Source organism: Rana temporaria, chromosome 12 (genome assembly GCF_905171775.1).
Source record: "Rana temporaria chromosome 12, aRanTem1.1, whole genome shotgun sequence".
Lineage (NCBI taxonomy): Eukaryota > Metazoa > Chordata > Amphibia > Anura > Ranidae > Rana > Rana temporaria.
The window spans coordinates 134,600,622-134,625,460 of NC_053500.1; the positions used below are offsets into that span (position 1 = coordinate 134,600,622).

The following is a 24,839-nucleotide window of genomic DNA, read 5'->3' on the forward strand; positions in this document are numbered from 1 at the left end:
GATGATAGTGGACCAGGGCCGCTGGAGGAGATGTAGAGGCAGTCTGAACATCAAGGTGACATCACTTCCGCCCTATACCCATTGGCTCCTCCAGCCCTGTGAGCACCTCTAGCGGCCAAGATTTGTCGGCGGGACCGGGACACCTATAAAGATTTTGCAATTGGCCAGATATGTACTGTGAGTTATAACATTTTTAACCACTTAAAACCGAGTTCCACCCAAAAATTAAACTTCCGTCTTTTGGAATCCACATGACCCCCCCCGGTGTCACATTTGGCACCATTTCAGGGGGAAGGAGGGAGAAGATAACTGTCTAATACAGGTGTTTGCTCCCACTTCCGGAGATAGATCACTATGGTGATGTATGCCATGTCTGGCGCCTACTTCGTCCCCCTCCAGCTGTCTTCTGGGAGACACAGGTCCAAGAAGACAGCAGGGACCAGTGGGATCACGCAGCGCGAGTCACGCAAGCGCAGTAGGGAACCAGGAAGTGAAGCTGCAAGGCTTTACTTCCTGATTCTCTTACCGGCAATGGCTGCGCCTCCTCCCGGGATCCAAGGGAGAGATCGGCTTCGGGTGCCGACATCGCGGGCGCCCTGGACAGGTAAGTGTCCTAATATTAAAAGTCAGCTGCTGCAGTATTTGTAGCTACTGACTTATAATAATTTATTTTTTTAAGGGCCAGGCCTATTTTTCATACTTGTTGCTTACAAGGTAAATTACGTTTTTATTTTTTATTTTTTTTTGCCAGAAAATTACTTGAAACCCCCAAACATATTATATATATATATATATATATATATATATATATATATATATATATATATATATATATATATATATATATATATATATATATATATATATATATATATATATATATATTTTAAAAAAATGAATTTTATCTTGTAAACAGCAAGTTTGAAAAATAGGTCTTTCTTTCTGTCCTTTTCTTTCTTTCTTTCTTTCTTTCTTTCTTTCTTTCTTTCTTTCTTTCTTTCTTTCTTTCTTTCTTTCTTTTTTTCTTTTCTCTCTCTTTTTTTCTTTCTTTCCTTTCTCTTTTTTTCTTTTCTCTCTCTTTTTTTCTTTCTTTCTTTCTCTTTTTTTCTTTCTTTCTTTCTTTCTCTCTTTTTTTCTTTCTTTCCTTTCTCTTTTTTTCTTTCTTTCTTTCTTTCTCTCTTTCTTTCTCTCTTTCTCTCTTTTTTTCTTTCTTTCTCTCTTTTTTCTTTCTTTCTCTTTTTTCTTTCTTTCTTTTTTTTTTCTTTCTTTCTTTCTCTCTCTTTTCTTTTCTTTCTTTTTTTTTCAGACACTAGAGACTAAAGTTGCAATTACAAACGCATTTTTGGGGAAAAAATACACTTTTTTTTTCGAATAAGAAAAACGTAAAGTTAGCCCAGTTTTTTGTTTATATTGTGAAATATAATGCTACGACAAGTAAATTGATACCCAACATGTCATGCTTTAAAATTCCGCCCGCTCGTTGCATGGCAACAAACGTTTGACCCTTAAATTTCTACAGGTTACCAGTTTTGAGTTGCAGGGGAATTATTTTTCTCTATCGATCACGGCGATACCTAACATGGGGTTTGAACACCGTACATATGTTTTCGCTTCTGTGCGTGAGCACGACGGGGCACTTCTAAAAAAATATATATTTTACTTTTTTATTATTACACTGTCCATTAAAAAAAATAAAATGTTTGGATCACTTTTATTCCTATAACAAGGAATGTAAACTTTGTAATGGGAAAAAAAAAGCACGACAGGACCTTTTTTAAATGTGAGATCTGGGGTCCAAAAGACCACAGATCTCATATTTACTCTTAAATGCAATTAAATGCAAATAAAAAAAATATATAAATAAATAAATAAATAAATATATATATTTCTATTCTGCAGAGAACCAATGATGGCTGTCCGAGTTGGCACAAGCCTGTGCCTATCAGAGCCAGGCTCTGGGGGTACACGGGAGGTGTGTGAGCTTGTCTGCCCTGGCTCCTGTTCTATTGGATCTTCTGTGTGTTGTGTTTTTTTTTTTTTTTAATGTCCAGGAAGTGATTTAAAATATTTGTTTTTAATTTTTTTTAAAACCTGTTTATTCCTAACAACGGTTCAAAATTTTAGTACGTTTGAAGAAAATAAATTTGTAAATAACCCACCTCCTGTTTTCATTCACTGGGAAATCTGTTAACATTTATACTTATAGAGGAAAAGATCAGAAACTGTTCAAGGTACTTAAATCTGACCTCCCAGCCTTTCCTTCAGTCTCGCACAGTTGCGCCGGCTCCTCTCCTGGACTGAAATGGCTTACTCTGCTTCATCAGCACACTGTGGGCTTCTCACAATATGCTGCAAAAAGTCAGAGCCCTCCTCATTTCCTGGCAGGAGGACACTCGGCATCATGTAGGACTTTTCTCCCCAGCCTGACTGTCCCTGCCCCTCCTCTTTTTTTTCATTTGTTGCATTTAAGTTCAATCGTGGAGGCTTGGCATCACAAGTAGAGGGACTGCATTTTCGTCGGCGGAAAGAAATTTTCAGAAAAAAAAATTTTTTTTTTTTAGATAAAGAAAAATGCTTTTCTTGTGGTTTTTTTTTTTTTTTTTATTTGTATTTTTTTTTTTTTTAAGTGCTGATAATGACCCTAAAAATGCATGCAGTTTTACCACGCATTTTTGGTCAGTTAAAAAAACAAAATGCACTAAAAATGCACCAATAAAAGCAGCAAGACTGCACCTATGTTATGGTATTAATACAGTTTTTTTTTACCACACCCCAAGTGTGGTAAAACTGCATGCATTTTTAGGGTCATTATCAGCACTTAAAAAAAAAAATACAAATAAAATAAATAAAAAACAAAAAAGAGAAAAAAAAAAAACACAAGAAAAGCATTTTTCTTTATCTAAAAAAAAATATGTAAAGGAGTAAGCAAGATTTTTTTTTTTTTTTTTTTACAATTCTTTGTTTATTTCAAGAATTACGCATTACAGCATATAACATTTCAATATTATCAAAAAATTGGGAGTAAGATGGATATTTGCCTCCAAATCCTCCTCCCACTTTTATCCTGTAATCATAATACTTTCCATTTCCTCACTTTCTTTCTATCTTTTATTACCCGTTATCCCCCCTCCCCTTACCACCCACCTAGAAAAAAAAAAAAAAAAAAAAAAACAAGAAAAATTTTCTGCTGGCCATTTGCATCCTCCCGTCCCCCTACCCCTCCCTGTATCTCACATAAGGAGCCCATATCGCCTGGTATCTCTCATCTTGGTCTTTCAATGCCAATGTTAGATTTTCCATTAATTGTATCTCTGCTACTTTTGCCAACCATTGTGCTTTCGATGGGGGAGTCTCCTGTTTCCACAGGGCAGGGGTACACGCTCTAGCTGCTATAATAAGATGTCTTATCAGCGAGTTTTTATATTTTTCCGTTGACAGTGGGATGTCTAATAATAGAACTGTCGATGGTTTATCCGTTAAGTTAATTCCCGTGATTATATTAATTGTTTCTATTATCGTTTTCCAAAATTCTTTTATTTTCCTGCATTCCCACCAAATATGTACCAGTGTCCCTTCCGCTTCAAGACATCTCCAGCAGATATCTGAAGTCTCTGGGTATATTCGGTGTAATACCGCTGGTGTTCTGTACCATCTTGTCAGTATTTTGTATCCCCCTTCCTCATACTTACTAGCCACTGACGCCTTATGGGTAAATCGAAATATCCTGTCTTTTTGTTCTTGGGTGAATGTTAGTCCAAGATCTCTCTCCCAGGCTCGTATGAACGTGAATTCTTGTGGTCTGTCTAGTTTAATTAACGTTGCATAAAAATAAGACAGAGAGTGTCTTACTATGTTCCCATCCAGACAAATCCGTTCGAATTTAGACGGGGGTCTTATTTCTGAGAAGGTGTCTGCCTTTATTCGAAGGAATGCTTCTAATTGGAGCTGCCTTAGAAAGTCTAATTCTGGTATACCTTCTCTTTCGATCTCTCTCCTTGTCATCAGTCGATTATCTTTTGAGAAATGTATAATTCTACTTATCCCCCTCTGTCGCAAGGCCTTAAACCTTGGGTCTATCAGTCCTACTTGAAAAGCCATCGTCCCTAAAACCGGTGTCATTGGGCTAGGGTATTTTGATATCATCGTTCTTTCAAAAATCTTTTTAGTAATCTGTCTGGTAGCTCCTATCATTGGATGTTTCTTTATCTCTGTTGTTATTTCGCTGTCTGGGATCCATGCCATTCCTTCTAGTGGGACCTCTACTGTCGCTTGTTCCATTCTTATCGAGGGTTTTTTATTCTGTCCGCACCATTCCACTACTTTAGTTAGGTGTGCTGCTTCCTGGTATTTTATTAAATCTGGGAATCCAATCCCTCCTTGTCCCTTAGGTAGTGCCAAGATGGTTCTACTTACCCTAGCTGGTTTCCCTGCCCAGATGAATTTCAGGAATCTTGATCTTAGATCTCTTAAAAAACTTTGTGGAATCTTAATTGGCAAGGCTTGTATTAAATATAGAATTTTTGGAAGCACGTTCATCTTTAATATATTTGTCCGCCCGAACCATGTGAATATTCCTTTGTCCCATCTATCTAGGTCTGATTTTATTCGCCTGGCCACTGATACATGATTAACTTCGAATAGTCTATTCAGGTTTCCTGTTATCTTTGTTCCCAAATAGGTTACATGGGAGTCTGTCCACCTAAAGCCAAAATGAGTTTTAATCTGCTCCAATATTTCCACTTTTACTTCTATTCCTAGTGCCTCTGTTTTCCCATAGTTAACTTTGAAGTTGGACAGACTTCCATATTCTCCTATTTCTGCCATTAGGGGAGGTAGGGAAATGACTGGGGATGTTATAAAAAAAATTAGATCGTCCGCGTATGCCGCCACTTTCTGTACCTCTTCCTTTGTTGCTATTCCCCTAATATTTACATTAGCACGTATTTTCCTTAGGAAAGGCTCCATTGTCAAAACAAAAATTATGGGTGATAGTGGGCATCCCTGTCTTGTCCCGTTTCGAATATCGAATGGTTCGGATGTTTTACCTTCTATTTTAACTTTCGCACTTGGATGTGAATATAAATTCGTGAACCAGCTCATCATCCCTTCTCCTAATCCAATGTGTTGCAGCGTTGCTTTTAGAAACAGCCATTCAACGCGGTCAAACGCTTTTTCTGCATCACTGGCAACTAATATCATTGGCTTTTTTTCTTTTTGGGCTAGATATATTGCGTTTACCACTCGCTGTGTATTCTCTCTGCCCTCCCTGCCTGGTATAAATCCCACTTGGTCAGGATGTATCAGGTCTGGTATACATTTTATTATCCTTTGGGCTAAAATTTTTGTAAATACCTTTAGGTCCACGTTCAGCAATGATATGGGACGATAGCTGGCACATTGAGAGGGGTCCTTCCCTTCTTTGGGAATAACTACTATATGTGCCAGCAATGTTTCGTTTGGTATTTTTTTTCCTTCCCGTAGGGAGTTGAAAGCTGTTATAAATCTATGTGCTAGTTTCTCCGAGAACATCCTATAATATGTTAAACTAAACCCGTCAGGGCCTGGTGCTTTGCCCAATTTTAATGTTCTTAGGGCATCCGAAAATTCCTTTATCGTAATTGGTTCGTCTATTTTCTTTGCTTTCTCTTCCGATATTTTTGGCATCAGAGTATCTTTAATATATTCCCTGGCTTTTTTTAATTTCTCATATTCCTTCTCTGCGGTCATTTTATCCTCTAACTGGTATAGTTTCTCATAGTATTCTTTAAAACAATTTACGATTTCTTGCGGAGTATTAACCATTTCGTCATTAGAGGCCTTAATTTGTGTTATATGATTACCTGTATGCACTCCTTTCAGAGCATTTGCTAATGTTCTACCTGGTTTATTCCCAAACTCGTAAAATGTTCTTCTTCCCCTTGTTAGTTTGGCTTTAGCCTTATCTATCAGCAGCAGGTTCAATTTTTCTCGAGTCGCATCCAGTTCCTGTTCTATTGCTTCGGCCTGGGATTTTTTATGTACAGTTTCAAGCTCCCCCACTCGTTTAAACAGTGTGTCTATCTGTTCGTTTAGCATCTTTTTCCTATGTGCTCCCATTGCAATAAGATTACCTCTCATTACACATTTATGCGTTTCCCACAGACAGAAAGGGGTTGTTTCCTCTGTATCATTTGTTTCAAAAAAAAAATCTAATTTTTCCTTTATTTTCTCTTCGTACATCCTGTCTTTCAGTAGTGTATCATTTATTTTCCACTGCCACTCCTTCTTATCATCGGCTCCCCATTTTATTGTACAATCTGTTGGAGCATGATCTGAGAGTGAAAAAGTTCCAATATTAGCATCCACTAAAGATGTCACTAGATTTTTTGGTATAAAGACATAGTCGATTCTTGTATATGAACCGTGTCTAGCTGCATAGAACGTGTAATCCCTCTCCTGTATATGAGTCATCCTCCAACTATCGATCAGTTGTAATTCTTGTAGGAGTTTTTTAGCCTTCCTTAGTTTAATATATGACAGATGAGAGACACCTTTCGAAGTGTCCTTTGTAGGATCCAGGGCTAGATTGAGGTCTCCCCCAATCACCAATATGCCCTCCCTGTGTTGGTGGACCAGTTGTAGACATGATTCCAAGTAATTTATCTGATCGATGTTTGGTAGATAAATATTCACCAATGTGGTCTTCTGTTGGTTTAATATGCCTTTCACTATTAGCAGGCGTCCCACTTCATCTTTAATCACTTCGGATTCCTTCCACACTACTTGTTTAGATAGCAAAATAGATACCCCACATGATTTCGAATTTTGTGATGTGCTATGGTATCCTATTGGGAACCTGTGATTTTTCAATTTCGGGGTTTTTCCTCTCTTAAAATGGGTTTCCTGTATAAAGATAACCTGTGACTTCATTCTCTGTACTTCTGATAATAGTCGCATTCTTTTTTCGGGGATATTTAATCCTTTGACGTTATACGAGGTAAATGTTAATTTCGACATTTTATAACCTACCCCTAGAGTTAGCTATCACAGGGGGGGGGGGGGGAGGGGGGGGGAGCGTTGGCCAGCAGGAAAAAAAAAAAAAAAAAAAAAAAAAACCCCTTCCTTCTCCGCAAAAATTGGCTTCTCGCGCGTCTGTGGTCTCCCGGTGTCCCTCAGAGACCGGGTCGCCACAAAAAAAAAAAAAAAAAAAAAACAAAAAAAAAAAAAAAAAAACACAAAAAAAAAAAAAAAAAAAAAAAAAAAAAAGAGCACCCGAAACGCCTCCGGCTTGTCCTCCACCCGGAGGAGAGGCGTTTATCCTGGGGGTGCTGTGGAGCAGGGCTGTGCTAGTGCCCGGCGTCCTAGTCCATGGCCCTCTATTTTCTAGTAAGCAAGATTTTTAACACTACAGCGGACCAAAGTGAAGACATACATAGAATTTTTAAAGGGACACATTGGGCCAGATTCACAAACGAGATACGACGGCGTATCCCTGTTTCTATCTATGCGGCTGATTCATAGAATCAGTTCTGCATAGATAGCCCTAAGATCCGACAGGTGTAATGGACTTACACCGTCGGATCTTAGGATGCAATACCGCGGCCGCCGCAGTACCAGCGTCGGGTATGCAAATTAGCACTTACGGAGATCCACAAAGCTTTTTCCCATCGTTAAGTCGCCGTGTTAGTTTGCCTTTACAAAGTGTAAAGTTCGTACACCATGTAAAAGTGTACCCGTCTTTTTTTAAAAAAAAAACAGCCGATTCTAATTGTCATTAATCTCATAAATGCAATGTTAAAAGTTTATTTTTAGGGGAACCTCCACATCATGTGTGATTGTGCGTGTGTGCTAAGCAGACAGGGCCGCTGGTGATCCTACCAGGGCTGTGGAGTCGGAGTCGGGGGAAATTTTGGGTACCTGGAGTCGGAGTCGGAAAACAATGCACCGACTCCGACTCCTACTAAATTTAGATTGGAATAAAAAAAAAAAAAAAAGCAAGTTTAAATGTCCCAATTCACAAAAAGTTATAATTAATGACTTCTCTACTGTAAGAATAAAGACCAATGCATTCAGTGCCTCACGTAACCGCAAAACGAACACGTTAAGTGACCGTGAAGAAGCACGCTTTTCATGTGCTTCACTATATGGCACGCAACGCACAATTAGGAGCTGCAATACTTATACTTTCCATAGTGTTGTGTTCTGCTTTTACAGGGAACGCATGTTAGAGAACCAGTAAGTGTCCAAATAAAAAAATTCCAACAGGAGTTTTATAAAGCACTAAAAGAAGTTGAAAAGTATGATCGCTCATCAAAACTTACTGTTGAAGAAGCCATCCTTGTTTATCCAGAGATCGTTAGTGATGTGGCCAGAATAGTTACTGCAACGCCACCCACCCAAGTCCGTGTCGGAAGATTATTTTCAGCCCTAAAAATAATAAAGTCTGACTTAAGAGCCTCTATGAAAGAGGATCTGGCAGAGGCAATTCTCTTCCTTAGAACTCTACATTGAATTGATTTGCATTTGCTAAGCCTAGAACTACATTTCAAGATTAATATAAACCATTTCTAGGTTTTGCAGATTTTGTTTTTGGTTCATTATAGATAAGCTTTGTTTTTGTTCTAAAACAACCAAATAATGTGGTTTGTATTTTTGAACTGGTAAAGATCCTGTTCCTGATGTTTATGCCTGCTGCTACTATCCAGCCACTTGATTGTTTTCATTGTGTTTGTCTTTTGCTTAAACTGTGCAATACAGTAGCCAGTAGTCCTGTGGTAGGTTGCGTTTCTTTCCCTCAAGGAATGTATAAAATACATTTGCATATTAACACGGAGGAGTCGGAGAGTCGGAAGTACATAAAACTGAGGAGTCGGAACATTTATCTACCGACTCCACAGCCCTGGATCCTACTCCCTCTCTCCCCCTGTACAGTGTCAGAGGCACTGGCGCAGCATTGGCAGAGGACTGTATCTATTACAAGGAAACACCCCCTGCACTGCTGCGTGTCCCTAACCATCACAGCGCCACTGCCAGTGAGTGTGACCTGTATGTGTACCACTGTCTGATGTTCCATTCCACTCTGCCCAGTGCTGTGCCCATGATACAGCGCACGATTCCTCTGCATTTATGGGTGCTGATATCGCCGCATTTATGGGTGCTGGTAAGGCTATATTTATCGGTGATAAACCCTGGGCCGGACTAGACTGGACCGTACAGGTCTAGTCCGGTCTAGTCTGAACCAGGCTGAACCAGTACTCCCCTCCCCCATCCCTGTGTCCCCCCCTTGATCTCCTCCCCCATCCCTGTGTCCCCCCCTTGATCTCCTCCCCCATCCCTGTGTCCCCCCCTTGATCTCCTCCCCCATCCCTGTGTCCCCCCCTTGATCTCCTCCCCCATCCCTGTGTCCCCCCCTTGATCTCCTCCCCCATCCCTGTGTCCCCCCCGTGATCTCCTCCCCCATCCCTGTGTCCGCCCTGTGATCTCCCCTCCCTCATCCCAGTGTCCCCCCTGTGATCTCCCCTCCCTCATCCCAGTGTCCCCCCTGTGATCTCCCCTCCCTCATCCCTGTGTCCCCCCCCGTGATCTCCCCTCCCTCATCCCTGTGTCCCCCCCGTGATCTCCCCTCCCTCATCCCAGTGTCTCCCCCCGTGATCTCCCCTCCCTCATCCCTGTGTCCCCCCCGTGATCTCCCCTCCCTCATCCCAGTGTCTCCCCCCGTGATCTCCCCTCCCTCATCCCAGTGTCCCCCCCGTGATCTCCCCTCCCTCATCCCAGTGTCCCCCCCCCCTACTCCCCTCCCTTATATATAAGCATGTTTGGGGGTTCTAGGTAATTTTCTAGTCAAAAAAAATAATTAAATTAGCCCTGCAGCAAGTGGTTACAGCCTGTGGTTGTCCCCGGAAAGCACAAAAAGCTGGTAAAACATCCCTAGAAATGATTCCGTCACAGGATGGTAACTGTGCAGCCTGACATTGTTAGACAGGTCCGTTTTGACAGCTTAGCCCACCAACAAGATGGCGGCGCTGCCGCTAGGTGTCGCTGGTCCGCATCCGAAAGCCTTTCCCTGCGCTCTACGTCACGCTGCCACGCCCCCTGATCCGACGACGCTCCATCAATGGCGTCACGTGACCCAAACATCAGGTGACGTCTTCCCCGGCGTGAGGACTCAGCGCTTCGGGCTCCACGCCTGACCCTGCTCGTCGACTTCCGGGCCCGAGAGTCACATGATCCTCTAACCGGGGGACTGCCCGGTCTGACGTGAGCGCCCCCACCGGGCTCCTCCCACAGTGGGAGCGTGACGTCACCGGAGAGATGAGGTCATGAAGAAGGCGAAGGGGAGGAGTTGTGATTGACAGGTGCTTATTGGGGTGATTGGGGGGGCTGAGTGCGGGGGGGGGGGGTCCCTGCCGGGTCACCTAATGTGCGGTGTGTGCCGCCTTCTGTCATTGTGTGTTCTATCCCCATCACTACCCATCCCCCATCATCCTCATCACTACCCATCCCCCATCATCATCCTCATCACTACCCATCATCATCATAGGGGGGTACCCTGCTCCCTCCTCCCATCATCATCATAGGGGGGTACCCTGCCCCCTCCCTACATCATTATCATCATCATAGTTGGGTACCCATCCCCTCCTCCTCCCATCATCGGTACCCTGCCCCCTCCTCCCATCATCATCATCATCATCACAGGTACCCCCCCCCTCCTCCTCCATCATCATCCCTTCCCCCTCCTTCCATCATCATCATCATCATCATCATCAGTACCCTGCCCCCTCCTCCCATCATCATCACCACAGGTACCCCCCCCCCTCCTCCCATCATCATCATCATCATAGGTACCCTGCCCCCTCCTCCCATCATCATCATAGGTGGGTACCCTCCTCCTCCTCTCATTATCATCATTACTCATCCCCCATCATCATCATCATAGTTGGGTACCCCCCCTCCTCCTCCTCCCATCATCATCATCATCATAGGTACCCTGCCCCCTCCCATCATCATCATCATAGGTACCCCCCCTCCTCCCCTCATCATCATAGGTACCCTGCCCCCTCCCATCATCATCATAGGTACCCTGCCCCCTCCTCCCATCATCATAGGTACCCTGCCCCTGTCCCATCATCATCGTCATAGGTACCCTTCCCCCTCCTCCCATCATCATAGGTACCCTGCCCCCTCCTCCCATCATCATCATCATAGGTACCCTTCCCCCTCCTCCCATCATCATCGTAATAAGGGGAACCCTGCCCCCTCCTCCCATCACCATAGGTACCCTGCCCCCTCCCATCATCATCATAGGTACCCTGCCCCCTCCTCCCATCACCATAGGTACCCTGCCCCCTCCCATCATCATCATAGGTACCCTGCCCCCTCCTCCCATCATCATAGGTACCCTGCCCCTGTCCCATCATCATCGTCATAGGTACCCTTCCCCCTCCTCCCATCATCATCATCATCATCATAGGTACCCTTCCCCCTCCTCCCATCATCATCGTCATAGGTACCCTGCCCCCTCCTCCCATCATCATCATAGGTACCCTGCCCCCTCCTCCCATCATCATCATCATAGGTACCCTGCCCCCTCCTCCCATCATCATCATCATAGGTACCCTGCCCCCCCTCCTCCCCTCATCATCATAGGTACCCTGCCCCCTCCTCCCATCATCATCATCATAGGTACCCTGCCCCCCCTCCTCCCATCATCATCATAGGTACCCTGCCCCCTCCTCCCATCATCATCATCATAGGTACCCTGCCCCCTCCTCCCATCATCATCATCATAGGTACCCTGCCCCCCCTCCTCCCCTCATCATCATAGGTACCCGGCCCCCTCCTCCCATCATCATCATCATAGGTACCCTGCCCCCCCTCCTCCCATCATCATCATCATAGGTACCCTGCCCCCCCTCCTCCCATCATCATTATAGGTACCCTGCCCCCTCCTCCCATCATCATCATAGGTAGATTACTGGAACCGTGTCCTGTGGTCTGATGAAACTAAGATAAACTTATTTGGTGTCAGATGGTGTCAGGCGTGAGTGGCGGCAACCAGGTGAGGACAAAAAGACAAGTGTGTCTACAGTCAGGCATGGTGGTGGGAGGGTCATGGTCTGGGGCTGCATGAGTGCTGCCGGCACTGGGGGGCTACAGATCATTGAGGGAACCATGAATGCCAACATGTACTGTGACATACTGAGACAGAGCATGATCCCCTCCCTTCAGAGACTGGACCGCAGGGTAGTATTCCAACATAATGACCCCAAACATGCCTCCAAGATGACCACTGCCTTGGTAAAGAAGCTGAGGGTAAAGGGTGATGGACTGGCCAAGCATGTCTCCAGCCCTAAACCCTATTGAGCATCTGTGGGGCGTCCTCAAACGGAAGGTGGAGGAGCGCAAGGTCTCCAACATCCACCAGCTCTGTGATGTCATCATGGAGGAGGGGAAGAGGACTCCAGTGGCAACCTGTGAAGCTCTGGTGACCTCCATGCCCAAGAGAGTTAAGGCAGTGCTGGAAAATAATGGCGGCCACACAAATTATTGACACCTTGAGCCCAATTTGGACATTTTCACTTAGGGGTGTACTCACTTTTGTTGCCAGCGGTTTAGACATTAATGGCTGTGTGTTGAGTTATTTTGAGGGGACAGCAAATTTACACTGTTATACAAGCTGTACTCTCACTACACAACATTGTAGCAAAGTGTCATTTCTTCAGTGTTGTCACATGAAAAGATAGAAGAAAATATTTACACAAATGTGAGGGGTGTACTTACTTTTGTGAGATACTGTGTGTATATATATATATTAGTACTCAGATACAGATTACCGATACCTACAGCAACTGTTTTTTGTTTTCACTTCAGCTGTCAGCAATGGTACAAAGCATTGAAATGTTATTTACAAACTAATTTTTATTTTTATTTATTTTTTTCCTCTTTTCCAATGTGAAATGTGTAAATATATATATATGTAAAAATATTCACTAACAAAGCAAACAAAAGAAAAAATAATAATTTGTTTCGCATTGACTTCTATGGCATGCAATACCACATGTGGCCAGAGGTGGGGGGGGGGGCACCGGAGAGCCTCGGAAATACTTGGGGACAGCTCGGCTGAACTCAGAAAGGGGAAAAGGAAAGTAACGGCTCCAGATGAATGTACTTCGGTGATCAGTCTCCTCCTAGAGGCCACGGGTGCTGGCAATGCATATAGCAGAGAACGAAGATAAGGTTTGGACAGCCGCACTCCAAGGAAAAAAAATCCTTAAAATAGCCTTTATTGGTAAAATTGGATAAAAAACACTACAAGAAAAAATCAGGACACACAGTTGATGCGTTTCGCACTAACACTTAGGGCCAGATTCACGTAGAACTGCGGCGGCGTAACGTATCGTAGATACGTTACACCATCGCAAGTTTTCATCGCAAGTGCCTGATTCACTTGAAAACCTACGGCGGCGGCCTCCGGCGTAAGCCCGCGTAATTTAAATGGGCGTGTGCCATTTAAATTAGGCGCGCTCCCGCGCCGGACCTTCTGCGCATGCTCCGTTTTGAAATTCCCGCCGTGCTTTGCGCGAACTGACGTCATTTTTTCGAACGGCGACGTGCGTAGCGTACTTCCGTATTCCCGGACGTCTTACGCAAACGACGTGAATTTTTAAATGTCGACGCGGGAACGACGGCCATACTTTATACAGCACATACGTGTGCTGTGTAAAGTTAAGGCACCCAAAACGACGACTAACTTTGCGACGGGAAACTAGACTAGCGGCGACGTAGCGAACGCGAAAAACCGTCGTGGATCGCCGTAACTCCTAATTTGCATACCCGACGCTGGTTTACGACGCAAACTCCCCCCAGCGGCGGCCGCGGTACTGCATCCTAAGATCCGACAGTGTGAAACAATTACACCTGTCGGATCTTAGGGATATCTATGCGTAACTGATTCTATGAATCCGCCGCATAGATACTCTGAGAGATGCGACGGTGTATCCCTTTTGTGAATCTGGCCCTAAGTGTTAGTACGAAACGCGTCAGCTGTGTGTCCTGATTTTTTTCTTGCTGTGGCATGGTACAAGTGCCCAGCCGTGGGGGGCGCGCACGCGACCCGGTCCAAAGCTCTGTGACTGCGCCCCCGGGACCCGATCGCCGCCGGTGTCCCGCGATCGGGTCACAGGAGCTGAAGAACAGGGAGAGGTGAGTGTAAACAAACCTTCCCCATTCTTCTCTGTGGCTTGTCACTGATCGTCTGTTCCCTGTTATAGGGAACGACGATCAGTGACGTCACACGTCCAGCCACGCCCCCCTACAGTAAGAATCACTCCCTTAGGGCACACTTAACCCCTAGTGGTTAACCCCTTCACTGCCATTGTTATTTTTCACAGTAATCAGTGCATTTTTATAGCACTTTTCGCTGTGAAAATGACAATGGTCCCAAAAATGTGTCAAAAGTGTCCGTTGTGTCCGCCATAATGTCGCAGTCCTGAAAAAAATCGCTGATCGCCGCTATTACTAGTAAAAAAAAAAAAATTATTAATAAAATGCCATAAAACTATCCCCTATTTTGTAAACACTATAACTTTTGCGCAAACCAATCAATAAACGCTTATTGCGATTTTTTTTTTCTTACCAAAAATATGTAGAATATGTATCGGCCTAAACTGAGGGAAATTTTTTTTTTATATATTTTTTAGGGGTATTTATTATAACAACAAGTCAAAAATATTTTTTTCTAAATTGTCGCTCTATTTTTGTTTATAGCGCAAAAAATAAAAACCGCAGAGGTGATCAAATACCACCAAAAGAAAGCTCTATTTGTGGGGGGAAAAAAGGACGCCAATTTTGTTTGGGAGCCACGTCACACGACCGCGCAATTGTCAGTTAACCATTTAAGACACGGACCTTTAGGCAGCTAAAGGACCTGGCCAGTTTTTGCGATTCGGCACTGCGTCACTTTAACTGACAATTGCGCGGTCGTGCGATGTGGCTTCCAAACAAAATTGGCGTCCTTTTTTTCCCACAAATAGAGCTTTCTTTTGGTGGTATTTGATCACCTCTGCGGTTTTATTTTGTTGCGCTATAAACAAAAATAGAGCGACAATTTTGAAAAAAATGCAATATTTTTTACTTTTTGCTATAATAAATATCCCCAAAAAATATAAAAAAAAAAAAATTTCGGCCGATACGTATTCTTCTACCTATTTTTGGTAAATAAAATCGCAATAAGCGTTTATCGATTGGTTTGCGCAAACTTTATAGCGTTTACAAAATAGGGGATAGTTTTATTGCATTTTTATAAATTTTTTTTTTTTTTTTACTACTAATGGCGGCGATCAGCGATTTTTTTTTCGTGACTGCGACATTATGGCGGACACTTCGGACAATTTTGACACATTTTTGGGACCATTGTCATTGCATTGTTTTTCCCGCGGGGAGCGATCCGGGACGACGGCGCGGCTATTTGTTTTTAGCCGCTCCGTCGCGATCGCTCCCCGGAGCTGAAGAACGGGGAGAGCCGTATGTAAACACGGCTTCCCCGTGCTTCACTGTGGCGGCGTATCGATCGAGTGATCCCTTTTATAGGGAGACTCGATCGATGACGTCAGACCTACAGCCACACCCCCCTACACTAGTAAACACACACTAGGTGAACCCTAACTCCTACAGCGCCCCCTGTGGTTAACTCCCAAACTGCAACTGTCATTTTCACAATAAACAATGCAATTTAAATGCATTTTTTGCTGTGAAAATTACAATGGTCCCAAAAATGTGTCAAAATTGTCCGAAGTGTCCGCCATAATGTCGCAGTCACGAAAAAAATCGCTGATCGCCGCCATTAGTAGTAAAAAAAAAAAAAAAACTATCCCCTATTTTGTAAACGCTATAAATTTTGCGCAAACCAATCGATAAACGCTTATTGCGTTTTTTTTTTACCAAACATAGGTAGAAGAATACGTATCGGCCTAAACTGAGGAAATTTTTTTTTTTATATATATATGTTTTTGGGGGATATTTATTACAGCAAAAAGTAAAAAATATCGATTTTTTTTCAAAATTGTCGCTCTATTTTTGTTTATAGCGCAAAAAATAAAAACCGCAGAGGTGATCAAATACCACCAAAAGAAAGCTCTATTTGTGGGGGAAAAAAGGGACGCCAATTTTGTTTTGGGAGCCACGTCGCACGACCGCGCAATTGTCTGTTAAAGCGACGCAGTGCCGAATTGTAAAAACCCCTTGGGTCATTTAGCCAGCATATTGGTCCGGTCCTTTTTTTTTTTTTCACAAGAAAATATTGGTCCGGTCCTTAAGTGGTTAATAATAAATCATTTGATCGGAGAAGGATTGAACGCCGCCGTCCATCGTCACGGGTCACCTCTCCATTATGGGTCAGCTGTTGTTTTGGAGTTATTTTTAGCAGAATATAGACAGTTGGGAGAGGTACCCGGCCGCACACCCGGACTGTTCCCGGGTGTTACTTGTAAGATCAGCAGATCTGCCTTAAGAGAAAAAAGAAATCCTTCCTCCCGGCGTCGTCGCTCGTGCCTTTGTATGTATATATAAAGCACACACAGGATACGGCATGCTGCCGTCTGATACACACACTCTGCTGACTCAGCATGACTCGCCTGCTCAGCACTTCTTCCCCTCCCAGCTTATTTTTAAAGTTAGGTCCCCCCCCCCCAGGGGATTGTTATTGGTGAGCGTGCTCTGTTAGGGAAAGTCCTCATTAGTGGAGGTGTCTCCTCGCCAGGGTCATATGGACGGCGGCACTAGGTGAGCGGAGAGAAGGGGGAAGGTATTTGTGGGGTCTGTCTGTCACTCTCACACACTGACCGCTCTCTTGTCTCTCTAGTTTGCTGACACACGGTTCCCAGGGCATGACGACTCTCATCAGCAAGGGAAACAGCAAAGCTCTGAAGGTAAGAGGAGCGCGGCCGCCAAAGGTGGCGGAATGTCTGCTTTTTGGGTCACCAGTGTTTATGAGCCCAGATTCTGAAAGGGCTTACGACGGCGCAACGCCATGTGCGCCGTCGTAAGTCCTAATCTGGCCCCGGATATCTATGCGACTGATTCTTAGAATCAGTCGCATAGATATCCATTAGATCCGACAGGCGTAAGGCTCTTACGCTGTCGGATCCTAAATGCAATTTTTTTTGTGTCGCCTCCGGCGTTTTCCCGATCGAGTATGCAAATTAGCAAAATACGCGAATTCCCGAACGTACGCGTGGTCGAGGCAGTGAAGATACGACGTTTACTTTAGATTTGCGACGCGGAAAGTTGCCCCTGCTATATGAGGGGCAACCAATGTTAAGTATGGCCGTCGTTCCCGCATTGATAATTTAAACATTTACGTCGTTTGCGTATGTCGTCCGTGAATGGGGCTGGACGCCATTTACGTTCACGTCGAAACCAATGAGGTCATTTAGCGCAATGCACGTCGGGAAATTTTAGGGACGGCGCATTCGCAGTACGTTCGGCGCGGGAACGCGCCTAATTTAAATGATCCACGCCCTCTACCCGGATCATTTGAATAAGGCGGGCTTGCGCCGGGGGGTTTACGCTACGCCGCCGCAACTTTACAGGCAAGTGCTTTGTGAATCAAGCACTTGCCCGTAAAACTTGCGGCGGCGTAACGTAAACGAGATACGTTACGCCGCCGCAGAGATGCGGCGATCTACGAGAATCTGCCCCCATGTGTTTAAAGCGTATGTAAACATAAGAACAAACGTGTCATATGTTACAGATTACCAGTCGTTCCATGTGGTGGCTGCATTTATTTTTTTTTTATTTTTTTCAGGCTATTTATGTTCCCCTGGTGATCCTGCTAGTAACACGCTTCCTATCCTATGCTGTATCTATGGAGGAGCAGCATTTTCACCCAAGGACAGGAAGTATTTGAAGGCTACAGAACACCTCCCTCTTCTTCCTCTGCGTACCAGAAAAAGAGGTTTTCTGTAGTCCTCAGAGAATACTGGGAACTATGTTGACTGATAACTTCCTGGGCTCTCTCCCTTTACTGGCAGTTATCACCTAACACGATTTCTGGCAGGATCCACTGGCATACTTAAAGCGGGGGTTCACCCTAAAAAAAAAAATTCTAACATTACATCCAGGATACTAACAACATTTACAGTATGCAGGTCTTTTTTTTTTATCCCCGTCTGGAGGATCAGGGTTTTTGGGTCCCTTCTTCACAGGAGGACCACTTGACGTTGCACCCGTCTGCACGTTTTTGTGAACACTCTTTGGGGTAGATTCATGTAGGGAGCGCGTATTTTTGTGCGGGCGTAACGTATCCTATTTACGTTACGCCTCCGCAACTTTGACAGGCAAGTGCAGTATTCACAAAGCAAAGTTGCGGCGGCGTAGCGTAAATAGGACAGCGTAAGCCCGTCTAATTCAAATCTGTGAGGCCCCATACACACGAGAGGATTTATCCGCGGATACGGTCCAGCGGACCGTATCCGCGGATAAATCCTCTTGGGAATTTGCGCGGATTTCCATCCGATGGAGTGTACTCACCATCGAATCGAAATCCGCGCCGAAATCCTCTGGCGATGACGTGTCGCGCCGTCGCCGCGATGATGACGCGGCGAAGTGCGCGACGCAGTCATATAAGGAATTCCACGCATGCGTCGAATCATTACGAAGCATGCGGGGGATCCCCTCAGACGGATCGATCCGGTGAGTCTGTACAGACCAGCGGATCGATCCGTGGGATCCGATTCCAGCGGATAGATTTGTTGGCATGTCAACAAATTTTTATCTGCTGGAATTCGGAAATATCCGCGGATAAAGATCCGCTGGAGCATACACACCAGGGGATCCATCCGCTGAAAACGATCCGCTGAGATTTTTCAGCGGATGGATCCTCTCGTGTGTATGGGGCCTTAGATGTGGGCGTGTTTTATGCAAAAACATTGTGACCCCACGTAAATGACGCTTTTTACGAACGGCGCCTGCGCCGTCCGTGAAAGTATGCCAGTGCGCATGCTCCAAATTAACCCGCAAAAATTCAATACTTTCGACTTAAACGTAAATGACGCACAGCCCTATTCGCGAACGACTTAGGCAAACAACGTAATCGACGGAAAATTTTACGCTGGCCCGACGTCCATACTTAACATTGGTACGCCTCATATAGCAGGGGTAACTTTACGCCGGAAAAAGCCTAAAGTAAACGGCATATCTGTACTGCGACGGCCGGGCGTACGTTCGTGAATTGGCGTATCTAGCTGATTTACATATTTCTAGGCGTAAATCAGCGTACACGCCCCTAGCGGCCAGCGTAAATATGCAGTTAAGATACGACGGCGTAGGAGACTTACGCCGGTCGTATCTTAGCAACATTTAAGCGTATCTCAGTTTGAGCATACGCTTAAAGTTGCAACGGCGAGGATTCGTACTTACGACAGCGTATCTACAGATACGCCCGTCGTAAGTCTTTATGAATCCGGCCCTTTATGCGTGTGCACATTTTTTCTGCACCGGGTGGAGTTTTTTGGGTGTGTTCACACGCCATAGGCTTTTCAAAAAAGACACACTACAGTAAAGCGCAATGTATGGCACCGCGCATACCAAGTTCCTAACAAAAAGCTCATAACTGTGAAAAATGGGCCCCTAGTGGCTACATACGAGTGGCCCTTATGCATTGTGCTTGTTAAGTTTGACTCCATCTGTTTTGCACGCAGGTGAAAAGAGAGCCGGGGGAAAATGGCACGAGTCTCACCGATGAAGAACTGGTCACCATGTCCGTGCGGGAGCTGAACCAACATCTCCGCGGCCTGTCCAAAGACGAAATCATCCAGCTGAAGCAGCGGCGGCGCACGCTGAAGAACAGAGGCTACGCCGCCAGCTGCCGAGTGAAACGCGTCACCCAGAAGGAGGAGCTGGAGAAGCAGAAGGTGGAGCTGCAGCAGGAGGTGGAGAAGCTGGCCTCGGAGAACGCCAGCATGCGACTGGAACTGGACTCTCTTCGCTCAAAGTACGAAGCTCTTCAGAACTTTGCCAGGACTGTCGCCCGCAGCCCTATCACTCCTTCAAGAGGACCAATAACGCCTGGAGTCAGGCCCCTCATCATCCCCGGCAAAGTGGCCGCCACAAGCGTCATTACCATTGTCAAATCTAAGACGGAGGCGCAGTCTTAGGGGCGTGAGAAACCTGGATCCCCTGCCCCTCCTCCTTCACCATCTGTTCCCAAAGCACAAGTACCCAAAGATTAGCGTAACCAGAGGAGGAACATTCGTACGTGATGTTCAGGAGGCTCCATAACATCCGAGGGAATTGGTTTGGGTTCTGTGGCAGGGAACGTAGGTTGTCCACATCTGAGTATCCGCAGTTAAGGGGAGGTGACACTTGGTGACGAGGTCTCCCCATGCCTCATTCGACCAATCATCTAAGCACTCAGCCATTACGAAGACGAGAGGAGAGGCTGCAAAGCCATCAACATCTTCCAGCTTTGGTTCCCCCTGTTGGAACATTCACCGGTCCTCATGTCTGGCAAAAAAAAAAATGCCCATGCTGCTTATGAAAGCCAATCAGATTTCTTGTTTCAGTCTCCCGTAGAATGAAAGATGATTGGTTGCCATGAAAAAAAAAAAAAGTGGGCTGTCAACTTTTACCTGAAACCGTAAAGCTAGCTGCTATGGGTTGTTCTTTAGTTTTCATGCACATACCCTTGTGGGGTTGATGGATGCAACTGAAGCTAAAGAGGACCTGTCACAGCCAGATGCCATCTTTCAGATGAACCAGGAAGTCTGTTTTTTGCATCAGATTTACAATGAAACCATTTAGCCCTTGGCAAGTGTTAAGGGCTGGAGGAGAGCGCGCTGCAACCAATCAAAGTTCAGTTGTCATGGTAAAACATCACCTGATTGGTTGGTTGCCAAGGGCCAGAGTTCAGTTCTCAACAAGTGATGGGAGATGGAGGAGCGTTGGCTGCTCTTGGCAGCCAACCCAATTCCAGTTGCCATTGTTAAGGAGCACCTGATTGGTTGCCATGGGCCAGAGTTTGGTTTTGCAACAAGGGATGGGAGATGGAGGAACATTTGCAGCTCTTGGCAACCAATGAAATTCCAGCTGTCATTGTAAAGGAGCAGCTGATTGGTTGCCATGGGCCACAGTCTAGTTTTCAACAAAAGATAGGACATGGAGGAACATTTGCAGCTCTTGGCAACCAATGAAATTGCAGTTGTCATTGTAAAGGAGCACCTGATTGGTTGCCATGGGCCACAGTTGTTCTCAACAAGTGTTGGGAGATGGAGGAACATTTGCAGCTCTTGGCAACCAATGAAATTCCAGTTGTCATTGTAAAGGAGCACCTGATTGGTTGCCATGGGCCAGAGTTGTTCTCAACAAGTGATGGGAGATGGAGGAGCATTTGCTGCCCTTGGCAACGAATCATATTCCAGTTGTCATTTTAATAGGTGGGAGATGGAGGAACATTGGAGCACCTGATTGGTTGCCATGAGTTTAGCCTTTAGAAAGTTATGAGAGTTGGGGGGGGAAATGGGAGATGGAGGAACGTTTGCTGCTCTTGGCAACCAATAAGATTCCATTTGTCATTGTAAAGGAAACCCTTATTAGTTCCTATGGGCCAGAGTTCAATTCTCAGAAAGCGATGAGAGCTGAATGTGCTGCTTTGGGTCACAAATTAACATTTTTATTGTAACAAAGCACCTGATTGGTTGCCATAAGTTCAGCCTTCTGGAAGTTTTGCGAGTTGGGAGGAGAGTATGCAATTCTTGGCAACCAATTAGATTTCAGCCATCATTGTAAAGGAGCACCTGATTGGTTGCCATGAGTTCAGCCTTCAGGAAGTTGGGAGGAGAGTATGCAATTCTTGGCAACCAATTACATTTCAGCCATCATTGTAAAGGAGCACCTGATTGGTTGACATTATTTCAGCCTTCGGGAAGTTAGGAGAGTTGGAAGGAGAGTATGCAATTCTTGGCAACCAATTAGATTTCAGCCATCATTGTAAAGGAGCACCTGATTGGTTGCCATGAGTTCAGCCTTCAGGAAGTTGGGAGGAGAGTATGCAATTCTTGGCAACCAATTACATTTCAGCCATCATTGTAAAGGAGCACCTGATTGGTTGACATTATTTCAGCCTTCGGGAAGTTAGGAGAGTTGGAAGGAGAGTATGCAATTCTTGGCAACCAATTAGATTTCAGCCATCATTGTAAAGGAGCACCTGATTGGTTGCCATGAGTTCAGCCTTCGGGAAGTTACGAGAGTTGGGAGGAGAGTATGCAATTCTTGGCAACCAATTAGATTTCCGCCATCATTGTAACGGAGCACCTGATTGGTTGCCATGAGTTCAGCCTTCGGGAAGTGAGGAGAGTTGGGAGGAGAGTATGCAATTCTTGGCAACCAATTCGATTTCAGCCATCATTGTAAAGGTGCACCTGATTGGCATGGGCCAGAGTTTAGAGTTGGAGGAAAGTATGCTGCACTAGACAACCAATCAAATTTTAGTTTTCATTTAAATGGAGTACCTGTTTGCTATGGGCCAGAACTGGTTTCATGGTGGGTCATTAGGCTGCAAAGCCTCCTCATAATAAGGTTCTCCCACCATTACCAATAGCTTTTCTTCATATTCCTCCATTATATTTACAGTACCCTCCACTCTGGTCAGCATCTGATGCCAGCTCTGCCTTGGGCAACCAATACCCGCATCTTAATCCCATTGGTTGACTTTTTTTTTTCTTTTCTGGACACTTTTGAACATGGCCGTGTTATATGTGCTCAGTTTCCCATGCTGTCCAGCTGTCGGGGTCTCTATCAGTGTATAGTGTGACGTAAGATTGTAGCACTTGTTGTGGGTCAGTGTGTGTGTGTGTGTGTAGTTGAATCGTGAAGTATGCAGTGCTGTGGCCCGGTCTACGACGTGACGTCTGGTGGTCCTTTTTGCTTGTCTGTGGAATCGTGACTGACATCTTCCGGAGTGTCTGTGTGCAGGTTTCCTCTTAGTCTACACACGTGCGTGCCGTGTACTTTGTGACCTGAGACTACGCTGCTCTTTTTAATTTTTTTTCGGGGTCGTTGTGTAATTTCGTGCCGTGAGATTATACAGCTTCTGGATTGGTATGTTGTTCCCGTGATGTCCGTACGTGTCCCATCGTGGTCCGTGTGCAGTTTTGACGTGGGTTCCTCTTGCTGTGGGTGTTTTTTTTTTTTTTGTGATGATGTGGTGGAGGCATTTTTGACGTCGGTGGTGTCTTTGTGCCAATGATAGATTGCAAGATCTGTTGATCGTAGGAGGCTTTTTAAAAAAATGCATATTATTGCTCACAACCAGGGGCGGACTGACCATTGAGTCCTAGTGGCACTGCCCGAGGGCCCCATGCCACTAGGGGGCCCCATCAGGGTTGCCAGGCTCAGTAAAACCCATGAGTTGTCAGTCCGCCCCTGCTCACAACATTTGGGTACATGAAGCTATCTTGACTCAGTCGTTTATGAAGCTTGCATGATGCGCCAGCATTTAAGGGCACCAGGACTTTAGTAGCAAACATAATGCTGCAGATGAGGGTTGGGGGAGGAGAAGCTGCACTCGGTTCTTCCAATTAAAGTGGTTGCAAACCCTAATAAACAAAAAACCCTGCAAGACAAAGGCATAATGAGCTAGTATGCATAGCATACTAGGGCCCGGATTCACATACATCGGCGCATATTTATGCTCCCGTAGCGTATCTCTTTAACGCTACGCCGGCGCAACACACAGAGGCAAGCACTGGATTCACAAAGCACTTGCTCCCACTCGCTCTTAAAGATACGCTGGGTTTCCTCGGCGTAAGCCAGCGTAGGTGGAAGTGGGCGTGAGCCATGCTAATGAGGCGTGACCCCATGCAAATGATGGGCCAAGCGCCACAGAAGTACTTAAAATGAACTGCGCATGCGCCGTCCCGTGTGCGCATGCTCAGAATCACGTCAGAACAACTGCCCAAGATACGTCCAATCACTGCCTACGACGTGAACGTAACCTACGCCTAGTCATATTCACGTACAACGTAAACGACAAAAGATCCAACGGCTTGTGTTCCCCATACCTTTGCATGAGTTGCGCCTCCTATATGGGGAATAACTTTACGCCGGACGTACGACTTACGCAAACCGCGTATATGATGCGCCGGGCGCACCTACGTTTGTGAATCGGCATATCTCCCTCATTTGCATATGTGCATAGAAAATCGATGGGAGCGGAAAATGCGCCCGGCGTAAATATGCGCCCACGATACGACGGCGTAGGCAAGTTACGTCGGTCGTAGGAAGCCTATTTTCAGGCGTCTCTAGTTTTGTGGGCACGGCGCATGGATACGACGGCGCATGGTTACACTTTCGTGTCGTATATCGAGATACGTCGGCGTAAGTGCTTTGTGAATCCGGGCCTAGCTCATTATGTATTACTTACCTCAAATCAAAGCCCCCGCAGCAGTCCTTGTCCCCCCCTCCGGCCGCCGACATCTCTCCTGGGGCTTACTTCCGGGGTATCGCGGCTCCGGCGCTGTGATTGGCCAGAGCCGCGATGACGTCATTCCCCTGGTAACGGCACATGAAATGATGCAATGGCACATACAGTCAGGTCCATAAATATTGGGACATCGACACAATTCTAGTCTTTTTGGCTCTATCCACCACCACAATGGATTTGAAATGAAACGAACAAGATGCGCTTTAACTGCAGACTTTCAGCTTTAATTTAAGGGCATTTACATACAAATCAGGGGAACGGTGTAGGAATTACAACAGCTTGTATATGTGCCGCCCACTTTTTAAGGGACCAAAAGTAATGGGACAATTGGCTGCTCAGCTGTTCTATGGCCAGGTGTGTGTTATTCCCTCATTATCCCATT

At 45.2% G+C, this 24,839-nt stretch overlaps 1 protein-coding gene across 1 annotated transcript; it reads left to right on the forward strand.

Annotated features, from left to right (window-relative positions):
- The first annotated feature begins 10,106 nt into the window (after window positions 1-10,106).
- On the forward strand, window positions 10,107-23,310 carry MAFG (MAF bZIP transcription factor G). Its single transcript, XM_040330802.1, has 3 exons — window positions 10,107-10,334; window positions 16,838-16,904; window positions 19,677-23,310. Exons 2-3 carry the CDS (start codon window positions 16,863-16,865, stop codon window positions 20,130-20,132), a joined length of 498 nt encoding a protein of 165 aa, XP_040186736.1. The 5' UTR covers window positions 10,107-10,334; window positions 16,838-16,862; the 3' UTR covers window positions 20,133-23,310.
- The last annotated feature ends 1,529 nt before the right edge of the window (window positions 23,311-24,839 follow it).